We start from the raw sequence: 13,607 nt of genomic DNA, 5'->3' as shown, positions 1-13,607 counted from the left end.
TTTGCATCAAAGATTGAGGTTTGCATCAAAGTTGTTCCAAACCCATATTTTCACAATATAAATAGCCATATATGGTACCTTTCAAAAACACACAGAAATCCTATAGGAAAACACTAAGATTCACTAGAAATAGTGAATCAAAGAGGGAGTTTTTTACAAAACATCCTCAAGTCAATTTTATTTGATTAAGGCCTTTTTTGGCCTTGATCTTCGAGTTTTAATATTACTAATTACTTTCTTATTGGTTTGTGATAAATTTGACTGAGGGAAACGGTCAAAAAGTCAAGCCTAGGAGCTTTTGCTTTGAGGTATTCTCTTTTTAACCTTTCTTTCATTTTTTTTACTTTTAATTTTGTCTTTGATCTGTTTCTTTGTTTGTTTTATGCTTATAACATGTTTGCTTAGACTAGGTTTATGTTTTCTTTATGTTTTAAGCATGTTAGGTTGCTATAATTTATGTTTTGAATCTTGCTCAGTTTTGTGCATTTTTTAGGGTTAAGCATCCTTGACATGTGCATGTAGGGTTGTTCGTGTGTATGCAAGAACCAGCCCAGAAACCCTAATTTTGTTTTCTTCTATTTTTGCTTCATTTTCACATGTTTACTTTTGTTTACGCTCCTTTATATTTTTGTGTTTTTAGAGCTTCTATTTCACGTGTTTAATTAGATGATTGCCTTCACATGCTTAGATTGGGGATTGTTTTTGTGTTGTCCTTATTTCAATACCATGATCATGCATTCATATGCTCATGCATAATGCCATAGGTGTTGAGTTGCTGCAAGGTAAGTCATGCATCCACATGAACATGCATCTTTGAGTAGGGTTTTGTTTAGATGTGAATATGCTTGTTTGATGAAGTTGTGCTTCCTCACATGTTTGTTTAGACCTCTTAATGCTCACATGTTTTGCCTTGGATGGATAAGATGATATGATGATAGGGTTTGTGATGAAACATGATTAGATGTATGATAGGATTTGTGATGAAACATGACTAGATGTATAATTAGGGTTTGTGTTGTGATGAATGCCTTGATGTCATGACATGTATGCTAGATGTATGATAGGTTATGCCATGATTAGATGCATGTTAGGTCTTGTTTGATTGCCTGATAGATGAATGATTAGGGATGATTGATGCCATGTTGTGTGTTTAGATGCATGTTAGTGTGTGTGTGAGTTAGATACAATACTGAGTATGCCTTTAATAGGGTTAAGACATAAGACACAATGATGGGAAGCCAACTTTAGGGTTAAGCGATTTTGGGTGCCTGACACCTTCCCAAGATCGTACCTTAACTCCGAATCCATATCTCTAGTAGTAAGATCAAAAGGTCCTTCCTCGAGAAGACACTATATATATGGTTCATAGGACATTGTAAAAACTAGGTGGTGACTCCCCGTTGTTTCCACAGTGACAAGTATCCTATAGAACCAGCTGGAAGTAGGCTAGCTTGAGGAATAAGGAAGGGGGAGGCACTTAGAAAGGTGGGGGGGGGGGGGGGGGGGTGGGGGGGGGGGGGGAGGTGTAATGTGGGAGGGTGTGGAAAGATATTGAGGGAAAGACCTAGAGAAGAACAAGAGAGAGAAAATGGCACTAGTTGAATAGAGACAAGATTTGTTTTAGCTCTTTGGTCAACTATTTGTACCTCGGGAAAATAGTTTATATGTCATTGGATAATTTATTATCCTTCCTTTCTTCTTAATCAGTTGTTTAGGTCTCCCATTGTGGAACTTGTACCTTGTATTTCTTATAAATAAATTGTGTAGGTCAGCTACTTAGTCATTATATTAGGCATAATGTTTTTTTTTTTACCACCACAATTGGCGCCGTTTATGGAAAGTTCCACCAAGCAGTAGGTCTAGAAGTTGGTTCCAGTAAGAGGATAGAAAATCAGTCAAGGAGTGGGCTTGCTCACCTTTATTGTTTGAGCATCTTGAAGGAGTTAGTCCACGAGAATAGGCATGTACGGTCTAAAATGCATAGGGAGACTCAGAAGCAATCCTTGTGGGGCCACAATAGGGATTTTACCTTCCTCCCACATAGGGAGAGGTCATCACTAACTCCACGGGACCCTCTTAATCCAGTGTGGTAAGGAAATGAATAGGCTGAGGGAGCAAGTATTGGTCCTATAGCGAAAGGCTAGGAGGGATGAAGACCACCTCCACCAAAGAATCCCTAGCCCTGCCCTAAGTCATCCCTGGAGGGAGGAAAGTAGCATGGAGGAACGTTGAAGAGACCGTGATATAAGATACCTCCACCTCATAGGGAGAGAACATCTTCTTCGCCTTAGAGGTATAGGAGGGAGGAGTACCCATTACATAGGGAGAGGATTAGGACACCTCCCCTCAGTATCCGGCATTCCGGGATCTTAGAGAGCCTCCTACCCTTCAAACCTTGAGGAATGACACTATGAGCAAGACACTGCAGCAGATATCTCGTTCTCCATTCTCAGAAGAGATAGAAAGCACATATCTATTGCAGAGGTTTACTAGGCCTACCTTCACCATTTACGATGGTAAGACCGATCCTATGTGTTGGGTTAAGATAGCTTGACCCCCATTAATTAATTCAATTACCCAAGTTGATTAATTAGGTTCAATTGCATGCAAATCGTGAAGGCACCAACAAATCACCAAAAATACTAAGTGCAGCAAAAAATAAATTAGACACAATGATTTGTTAACAAATGGGGAAAACCTCACATGGCAAAAACCCCACTGAGTCATTTTAAGGTCACAATTCCCAAGAATCCACTAATCAACAATCAAACGGCTACAAGTATAAGGAATCTTACCAATTACCCTAGCCTATCCCAAAATATCAATCTACAGTTGAACCTTCGCTGCAATACCTAATTGGACTTGATCTTGTAGTAGTCTTCTTTCCTTTGATGCATAAACCTCCAGCAACTTGAATAGATGTTATTGCCTGCAAAGTTCTTCACTTCATCAATAATGAAGATCAGGAAACACTTGGTTACAAAATCTTATGGCGTACTCTAAAGTTGTTATTTACAACTATTTTGTGTTGGCTTTAATTCCATTCTAAATTTGATTGTAATTATGTTCAATCATACTTACCATGTATTGTATGTGAGATTTTATTGTAAGAGTTATATGTGAGACAGAGTGTGAACACTCGAGCTATTATTGAATGCCAAGTGGATTTCGAGAGAAGATTCACGAGAAGATATCCCGCGAAATAAGCCATGTGCAAAGCACATGACTAGAATGCGAAGAGTCATGACAGCTGGTTTTCGCGAGTAATTCAGTGGTAAGGCCTTCCTGAGAAATACCTGTAAAACTTTTGTTTTGCTATTTTGGCATATCTGTTCTACCATGTCTTCACCCACACTATATATACCCTTATTACCCACATATTATAAGGAGTACTTTTCAGATAGAAAACCTTAGCATACACACTTGAGAGTTAGAGATTGTCTTACACACAATCATCTACACAATCATCTACACAATCCTTTGTTGTTTCCCTCTACTTCTACTTCTCCATATTCATATCCTTGAGAGGTTGATAGCTCAAACATTTACCACACCCAATCTGAGTATAAAATAAGGTTTTGGTGCTGCTGGGAAGCATTGGAAGAAGCCAATCGTTGGTGGATGTACAATCAAGCTGAATTGCATGATTTGAGAAAGCTAGAGAAGACAAGGCTTTGTTAAGTCAGTTGGTAGCAGGAGCTTGGACGGCTCAAGTACATAGGGTAGACTAGGCTTGGAGGTGTTATTCGTGTACTCCAACTTATTCTCTAGTGGATCGATTTACCACTTGGAGGGCAGCAAAGAGGTTTTTTGTTGAGTTCTTTTGTTTCCTCTTCGATAACACTTCTTGGTGTTATTTATGTTTGCATCCTTCTTCCCTACTCTTTTAGCTTCCATTTTATTATTGATATTTGATGAATATGGCTTTTGTTCACTTGCATTTACTCTATTCTACACTTAGTTTAAATTAGAGTAAATGCAATTGAGCTATAACTTTTATTTGGGGGTCTAAACAAACTCTTGTTTTTTCACATAATTTCGAGCTTTCAATTGGTATCAGAGCAGATACACTTGTTATGGTTTCATTACTTAAGTGTGATCCTAGACCCCATTTGAGATGGATCAATTTCAATCCTTCAATGCACCTCCCTATTTTGATGGGAGTAATTATGCATTTTGGAAAGTTCGTATGAGGGTATTTCTATGTTCTATTGATGATAGTGTTTAGGACGCTGTCGAGATAGGATGGACTAGGCTGGAGGCTGCCAAATCCACATGGGATAAGGCAACCCTTACGACAGTTAATGCCAATAGCAAGGCTTTAAATGCAATTTTCTGTGGTGTTTCATCTGACGAATTTCACAGGATCTCTTATGTTACGATTACCGAGGAGGCATGGCAAATCTTGGAGACCACCTACGAAGGCACTAGAAAGGTGAAGGACACCAAGTTGCAAATGCTTACCACTCGTTTTGAGGAGCTATAGATGAGTGAAGACGAGTCATTCGACTCATTTTATGGAAAGCTAAATGAAGTGGTGATTGGTAAATTCAACTTGGGAGAAAAGACGGAGGATTCCAAGATTGTGAAGAAGATTCTACAATCATTGCCGGAGTGCTTTCGTGCAAAGGTTACTACCTTCAAAGAGAGCAAGGACCTTGATGAGATTAAAATTCAAGAACTCATCAGTTCTGTTCAAACTTATGAGCTATCTCTACCATCATAAAGGAAGAGCAAATCTCTTGCTCTCAAGACAATCAATGAGAGATTGGAAGCTCAAGACTCCTTGGATGAGGATGAGGTTGAAAGGGAAGTGGCGTAGCTTGCTAAGAACTTTCGTAAGTTCTTAAATTTCAAGAGGAATGGGAAGTCTTTTGAGAAGGGAAAATTCTCATATTTCAAGAAGGACAAGAAAGACTTCAAGAAGAAGGATTCCAAAGAAGAAGAAAGACTTCAATGGTCATGTGCTTTGAGTGCAAATGGCATGGGCATGTAAAGAAAGAATGCCCCACGTATTTGAAAGCAAAGGGTAAAGTTTTTGTAACTACCCTTAGTGTCTTGAACGGCTCCAATTCAGATTTAGAAGAAAGTTGTGATAGAGAAGGAAACTACTCCGTATTTATGACCATTGCACCTGTGGACTCTTTAGAAAATTTGAGCCTTCTAGTGGAAGAACTCGGTGAGCACACCGAAGTAGAATCTATGGGGATTGGGGAAGAATCCAATGATGATGATGAAGGAGTAAAGGGATTGCAAGAATCCTATAATCCTCTTCTTGAGATAACCGGAGAGTATGTTAGAGTGGCTAAGGCAGTCATTAGAAAAATGAAGAAAGTTGATCAAGACTGCAAAAGCATACTCATGAGGTACAAAGAAACAAAGTGTGAAGTTAAGGCACTGAATGAACAACTTACCGAAGCCTATTCCAAGGTCAAGTTTCTTGAGCTTGAAGTGATTCGAGCTAATGCCAAAGTGAAGCAAGTTGCCTCCAAGAAACTTGACGAGGTGCTTGCACATCAAAAGCTTTTTTTTGACAAAAGCAGCATAGGATACACCGGAAAAAGTAGTTCTAGCGCTAATGTTTCCAAGGAGATGAAGTTTGTTAAGGCTAAGGAACCAATGGTAGCGATTCCAAGTGTTAAGAATGTGAAGGTTGAGAAGAAGTCAAATGGAATTGCTCAAAAGGTTTTGACAAAACCTCAAAATCCATTTGTGGTGAAACCCAAGGCTAAAGGGAAGTCTCTTCTGAAGTCTCAAAAAGGTCCTCAAGTTCAACACTTTTGCCACCACTGTGGGATCCAAGGACACACTAGACCTAATTGTTATAAGCTTCACGCATTGCAGAAAGCGGATTCTCAAAGATCAAGACGACAAGGAAGAGGGAATTAGAATGCCAAGCAATCAAAAGGACGACAAGTCAATCCCGGTATTGGTGATGTGATGAATATGATAGATACCATCACTTCTTGTTTGGCAAACTTCACCCAAAGGTTTGAGAATCACAACTTAAGTACCCAATCCTTCAAGGATATCACCCTAAACGCACGTGCCGTGTGGGTGAAGAAGGGTACACATAAGCATTAGAACATGTCCATGTATCAATTCTTTCGATATGTTGTGTTTTCATTTTAGCATTTTTTTTTCAAGTTTGTTTTGTACTTGTTGTTTGTGTAGATCTTACTTTTCATGTTCTGTTTTTGAGTGTGTTGAATGCATGTGCTGTGTGGGTGAAGAACGGTACGCATGCATAAGCATTAGAACATGTCCATGCATCAATTCTTTCGATATGTTGTGACATTGTTTGGTTGTTTGCTTATGTCTTCATTTTAGCATGTTTTTTTTTTAAAGTTTGTTTTGTACTTGTTGTTTGTGTTGATCTTACTTTTCATATTTTGTTTTTGAGTGTGTTAAAAAATTCAAAAACCATAAAAAGTGAAAAAAATTTCCAAAAATTTTGATCGCTTGTGTTGTGTATATCACGCGTAAATTTGGCCTAGTACCATCGTACTAATGGTGTAGTGTATTTACAAGCTTAACTTGTTATGTATGCACATTTTCTAAGTGTGAACGACATCTAGAAATCTATGATTTGATTGTTGTAAATCGATCTTCAAGCTTGTCATGAATGATTGATCAATAGACTTACTTGATCTTGATACATGCGTAGACTTGTGCCTATATATCTCCTCATTTTTTTTTTCTTTTTTAAGAGTTCTACAAATGTCATTCTCGAAAAGGGAATTATGAGCTAAAAAAGCCATCGAACATACTAGTATTTGACTAGGAAAAAGAGAAAGTGATTTGTACTAAATGTATGGTGCCAAAGCCAAAGTCAAAATTGTCAAAGTTCATTCAAAATCTTTATGGCATTAATTCTCAAAAATTTGAGTTGTTTTGATCAAAAGTATGTAAATTGAAAGCACATCAAAAAGCTTTCAATCAAGTGTAATCACATGAGTGAGGGGTCGTATATGTTCATTTCTACAAGTGAGATAGGTCACTTGACTTCGTACTAGTCGTGTATGACTTGATTGAAGCTTCATACTAGACTATAGACTAGTTCATACTTGATCTACACATAACACACAAGTCTATTGTAGAATGAATGCTTATTTCATTTGTGTGATTGTATGTGTTCAAATGTGATGTGTATACTTTATTGCTTGTTGATCAAATTCAAAAAGATTTTTGAGTATTTTATATGTATTTGAAATTGTTTTTACGCTTTCGTGTTTTGAGTTTTTTTTCATGTAAGGTTGAATTTAATCAACCATTTTGTTGGCTTTATTCTATGCAATTTGCTTGTAATTCAGCATTTAGAAACACTGTATTTGTAAGGTTGAATTTAATCAACCATCTTGTTGGCTTTATTCTGTGCCAAATTTGCTTGTATTTTAGCATTTAGTAACCTTGTATTTAGGTGAAAATCTTGTAAGGGTAGTGAGTGAGAGAGTGTGAAGAAATGCTCACGTGCAAAGAAACAGGGACTCGCGACTGGATCTCGCGGGTAGCTCGCAGCTTGCAAGTCGCCAGAAGTTGCACACGTGCTAAGCATGCCAGAAGCTGAAGAGTTACGCCAGCTATTGCACTACAGGACAAAAGTCCCAGGCTGCCAGGCTGTTAGCTCGTGGCTTGAACTTGCGACTCAACCCAGTTGTGAGGTTAAGTCGCCAAAACACCCTGTTTGGAAAAAACTGACTCTTCGCATTCCATTCTCACCCTAGTATAAATACCACTCATTCCCACGAAATGTAGAGAGCTTCTAGAGAGAAACCCTAGAGAAAAACAAGATTGTCTTATCCACAATCTTCACCTAAGAGACTCTTCAAATTCCTCTACTCTCTTCCTCTCCATTGATACATTCTTGAGAGGTTCTTAACCAAATCTTTTTCTCACCACACCTACGTCTGTGAAAAGGTCTTTTGGTGCCAAGGGAAGCAGTTTGGAAAGGACCAATGGTTATTGGTTGATGCTATGGGCTATAGTGGAATCCGATAAGCTAGAAAAGAAAAAGGTTCGGTGCAACCTTATTGGAGCAAAAAGTTTGGAGGGCTTAGGTACCTGGGTAGATTAGGCTTGGAGGATCTATTGTTGTTCATGTATCCCAACTACATTTTCTAGTGGATTATTGACCGCTTAGAGGGCGGTGGACAGGTTTTACGCAGAGGACTTCGGTTTCCTCTTTGATAACACATCTGTGTTGTCCTTGTGTTTACATCTCTCTTCCCTTTATCTTTACCATCTAATTACTGTTGTGATTGTGATTATTTATGGTTTAGATTGTTTATCAATTCTGTTATAAGCTTGATTATCATTTTCCGCACATACTTTGTTTGATATAAAGCTTGAATTGGTAATTTATTGTTTGGGGGTCTAAATGTTCATGGTGTTTTTAACACTATTTGAACTTTCAGTATTTAGGTAGGAATCATGTTAGGGTAGTGTGTGAGAGAGTATGAAGAAAAGCTTAATAGTGTGCAACTCAGCAGGGCCTCACAACCGGACTTGCAAGTCACCAAAAGAGTCACGCGTGTGAAGCATGCAGAGGAGCTGAAGAGTCACGCTAGCTATTTCACTACTGGACAAAACTTCCAGCTGGCCAGGCCATTATCTCGCGACTCAGACTCGCGATTCAGCCAAGTCGTGAGGCCAAGTCACTAGTTCACTCTGTTTGAGAAAAACTGACCTTTCGCATTCTAAACATATACTAGTATAAATACCTCTTATACCCATGTATTATAGAGAGCTTCTAGAGAGAATTTTGAGAGAGAAACCCTAAAGAAAAACAAGATTGACTCATCCACTATCTTCATCCTTGTTTCCCCAAATTCCTCTACTCCTACCCTCTCCATTGTTACATCCTTGAGAGGTACATTTAGCCAAATTCTTTTCTCATCATACTCATATTTGTGATAAAGTTATTTGAAACTTGGGAAGCAGTTAGGAAAGGACCAATTGATATTGGTTGATGTTATAGGCTATAGCGGAATTCAGTAAGCTAGAGAATAAAAATGTTTGGCGTAACCTCATTGGAGCAAGAAGCTTAGAGGGCTTAGGTACACTAGGTAGATTAGGCTCAGAGGGTCTTCTGCTGTTCATGTATCCTAACTTGATTCTCTAGTGGATTATTGACCAATTGGAGGGTGACGGAGAGGTTTTACGACGAGGACTTCGGTTTTCTCTTCGATAACACATCGCTATGTTGTCTCTATGTTTGCATCTCTCTTCCCTTTATCTTTGCCATTTAATTTCTACTGTGGATGTGATTTTATTTGGTTTAGATTGTTCTATCAATTCTGTTTTAGCTTTTTTACATATTCTGCACGTACATTGTTTGTTAATAAACTAGAATTGGTAATTTGTAATTTGGGGGTCTAAACGTTCAAGGTGCTTTACACACATATTTGAACATTCAGTTCATATTGCTTATTTCATGTTTTTTAACAAAAAAAAAAATCCTTCAGAGATATTTTCATGAGAAGCTTCATGAGTAAGCCCTTCCCACGAAAATGAGGTTGGCAAAAATTGAAAACACAAGATTTTAGACAGAAACTTTTGCTACAATCTTGCGAGATAATCTATCATGCAAAAATTTTTGTGCTTCAATGGCATTTTTCGTGATCAAAACATGATAAACATAATTGGTTGTGCTTAGTCATGCCTTGATCATGCATCACATATGCACACCACATGCACACTTGACGCACACACTTGTTCACTTGACATGTTTTGCATATCACTCATGCTAGATAAGTAATGTTACATGTTTAGCACTCATAACATGTTCAACACTCATAACATGTTCTTGTGATGTTTGTTTTCATGTTTTTATGTTCTTTTTAGGACTTTTGTGTTTGTTTTATGGACTAACTTGGTACTAATCAAGTTTGTGTTCTTGTTTTGTGTTTTGTACTTGTCTCTTTGTGTCTGTGAATGATTTTACAGATGTCTCCTACTAAGCATTCGGCCTCAAAAAGGTCATTGAAGTGCCCATGCTCTGCTTCAGAAAATTTTCGAAGTGTTGAGGTAGATATGGCCTACAACGACTTCTACAAAAGGGCACCGATCATCATGGAAAGTGTTGTAAATATGGAGACCCTTGAAAATACAACCCTCTTCCTAAGCACATGTACGAGCACCCGATCGCCTTGATCGTCTCATTGCATAGGTTGAGCAGATGTGTAGTATGCTAGAATCTCACATACAGAACACCTCGACTCATTTTACCTACATCGAAGGCCAGATCACTGCACTTTAGTCTCAGATTGATGACATGACGGTAGAGCAGTAGTGGCAGCAGCAAGAGGGCTCCAAATCCGAGTCCGAGCAGTTCTAGCCTCTTTGGCCATTCCAATCAAAAAGGGGGAGAAATTCTACATAATTTAAGGGGGATCATAGCATAGCATATTGTAGATATTGGTTTATTTTTGTGGTGGTTTAGTAGTTTACTTTTGTTTTAGTAGTCTACTTTCATTTATCTTTATAACTCTTGGATATTTACATTACTTTCTTTTAAAGCTTTAAAGTACTCTAGTTTAAAACTTCAGTTTATCTTTACTACTTTGTTTATGTATCCATGCTTTGTAGCTTTTTAAAGTACTTTTAGATTAAAGCATACATTATCTTTAGTACTACACACTTATGCCCTTGTTGGATCTTGTATCCTTGATGCAAATACCTTAGTGTTTTGCATTGGTTGTGTGCTGGACATGCAATTCATTTTTTTTTACATTGCTCTTAATTACATTTCGTGTCCAGATGATCATTTACTAGCTAAATGTTCATTGTATTCATTCTTTAATGATTGTTCTTGTTTGATCAAGTTACGCTTCATAGTTTATATCTTGTTATTTACCTTGATCGCATTTTACTTGTTCCTATACATACCTTGTATTCAACTTGTCATAAGCTTAATGAAAGTTTTGTTTGTGTGACAGTGTTTCAAGATATAGGTGTATATGGTGCAAGTGCTTCACAACTTCTATAATTAGGGGTATTGTCATGGAATAGCCAAAGGGGGAGATTGTAAAGTTGTTATTTACAACTATATTGTGTTGGCTTTAATTCTGTGCCAAATTTGATTGTAATTATGTTCAATCATGTTTACCCTGTATTGTATGTGGGATTTTATTGTAAGGGTTGTGTGTGAGAGAGAGTGTGAAGACTTAAGCTATTATTGAAGACCAAGTGGATTTCGTGAGAAGATTCCCGAGAAGATATCCTGCGAAGTAAGCCACATGCAGAGCACATTACTGGAATGCGAAGAGTCATGGCTGCTAGTTTTTGCGAGTAATTTGCGAGTCAGGCCTTCTTGCGAAATACCTGCAAAACATTTTATTTTGCTATTTTGGCATATTTACTCCACCATGTCTTCACCCACACTATATATACCCTCATTACCCATATATTGTAAGGAGTACTTTTCAGAGAGAAAACCCTAGCATACACACTTGAGAGTTAGAGATTGTCAAACCCATAATCATCTACAGATTCCTTTGTGGTTTTCCTCTACTCCTACCTCTACATATCCATATCCATATCCTTGAGAGGTTGATAGTCTAAACACTTACCACACCCAATCTGAGTGTAAAGTGAGATTTTGGTGCTACTGGGAAGCATTGGAAGAAGCCAATTATTGGTAGATGCAATTGGGCTAATTTGCATGATCTGGGAAAGCTAGAGAAGACAAGGCTTCGTTAAGTTGGTTGGTAGTAGGAGCTTGGAGGGCTTGAGTGCATTGGGTAGACTAGGCTTGGAAGGTCTTTTGTTATACGTGTACTCCAACTTATTCTCTAGTAGATTGATTTACCGCTTGGAGGGCGGTGAAGAGGTTTTTTGCTGAGTTCTTTTGTTTCCTCTTTGATAACATGTCTCAGTGTTATATGTGTTTGCATCCTTCTTCCCTACTCTTTTAGCATTCATTTTATTGTTAATATTTGATGAATATGACTTAGAGTAGTTTTATTGTTTGTTCGCTCGCATTTACTCTATTCCGTACTTAGTTTAAGTTAAAGTAAAAGCAACTGAACCATAATTTTTATTTGGGGGTCTAAACAAGCTTTTGTGTTTTCACACAATTTTGAGATTTCATGTACAAACATAGTAGCTTCTCATAGAGAAAATAAGCCTCTTAGTCTCTGTATCTGTGTGTGATGGCTCTTAAAATAAGCCTTATATATGTCTAAGGTTGTGAGAAAAGAAACCCTAAATAAATACAAAAGCCTGGGTAGGATTTCAGATCTGGAAATTTTGAAATCGTAATTCTCAAAAGATCAAGCTACTGTCAAGCTATCTATCGAGCTTCACATTAAGTCTTGATAGCTGGCATCTGTCGAGCTATTTGTCGAGACTTAATGAACATCTTTTCTTCACTTGTTTCTTGGACCAATCTTCATGTCTTTAATACTTGACTTGAATAACATGTTTCTTGAAGTACTAAACCTATCTTAGATCTACTCAATTACAAATAAATTGTATTTTTTTCAAAGGATTAGCCAATTACAATAAGATATGACCCTAACACCATGGAGCACGTTAGCCATTACAACCAAAGTATGGAAATCTACTCTAAGAATGAGGCCTTAATGTGCAAGATTTTCCCTTCTAACTTGGGGCCTACCGCGATGAGATGGTTTGATGGGCTAGAGAAGTATTCCATTCATGGTTATGATGAGTTGATAAGAGCATTTAGAGCAGTTTTTGTAATACGTAGTAGAACTCTAAATCCATTTGACTCTTTACTCACCATATCCATGAAGAAAGGTGAAATCCTTAGGATTTACTCAAATCCTTATTAGGAGTTGTACAATAAGATTGACAGAGATAACAAAGGAATTATGGCTAGTACCTTCAAAGTAGGGCTCCCCATCAACTCCATGTTAAGGACTTTGCTTGCTTTAAACCTAGTCATGGATTTGCACAAGTTGATGGAACGGGTAAAAGAATATAAAAGGTTGAAAGAAGATTGGTTGCAGGATAAGGCTAAGGCTAAGGCACCTATGGTTGAGAAGAAAGAGATTAGAGTGGACCACTTTTCTTATCCAAGAAGAGATTTCTTCCCCCGAGTGCAAAAGTTGAGGTTTAAGATGTTAGGTTCACTGTATAAAGAATAGGTGTATCAAATTGTAGAAAAGATTTTAAAAAAAAAGTGAAAGCTCGAAAATGTGTTGAAAACGCAAGACCTGTTTAGACCTCCAAATAAAAGCTACGGCTTGATTGATTTTACACTAACTTAATTCTAAGTGCGGAATAGTGTAAATGCGAGCAGATAAACAAACAAGCTACTCTAATCCATACTCATAGCAACACAGTAGTAAAATGGAATGTAAAAGAGTCAGGAAGAAAGACGAAAATACAAGATAACATGCCAATGTGTTATCGAAGAGGAAACCGAAGAACTCGACGAAAAACCTTTCCACCGCCCTCCAAGCAGTAATCAATCCACTGGACAATCAGTTGGGATACATGGATGAGCAAGGGACCCTCCAAGCCTAATCTACTTGATGTACCTAAGCCCTCCAAGCTCCTACTCCAACAAGGCTTCTCGAAACTGTGTCTTGTCTAGCTCTTTGGATCCCGCAACAAGCTCCATGTTGCATCTGCCATCC

At 37.9% G+C, this 13,607-nt stretch overlaps 1 protein-coding gene across 1 annotated transcript; it reads left to right on the top strand.

Annotated features, from left to right (window-relative positions):
- Window positions 1-4,956: 4,956 nt before the first annotated feature.
- Window positions 4,957-5,889, top strand: LOC112003219 (uncharacterized). Its single transcript, XM_024035404.1, has one exon. The coding sequence runs from the start codon at window positions 4,957-4,959 to the stop codon at window positions 5,887-5,889; it is 933 nt and encodes a 310-aa protein (XP_023891172.1).
- Window positions 5,890-13,607: the final 7,718 nt, after the last annotated feature.

The sequence above is a fragment of the Quercus suber genome, unplaced genomic scaffold (assembly GCF_002906115.3).
Source record: "Quercus suber isolate HL8 unplaced genomic scaffold, Cork oak 2.0 scaffold_86, whole genome shotgun sequence".
Taxonomy (NCBI): Eukaryota; Viridiplantae; Streptophyta; class Magnoliopsida; order Fagales; family Fagaceae; genus Quercus; species Quercus suber.
This window is presented reverse-complemented; position numbering and strand designations above follow the sequence as displayed.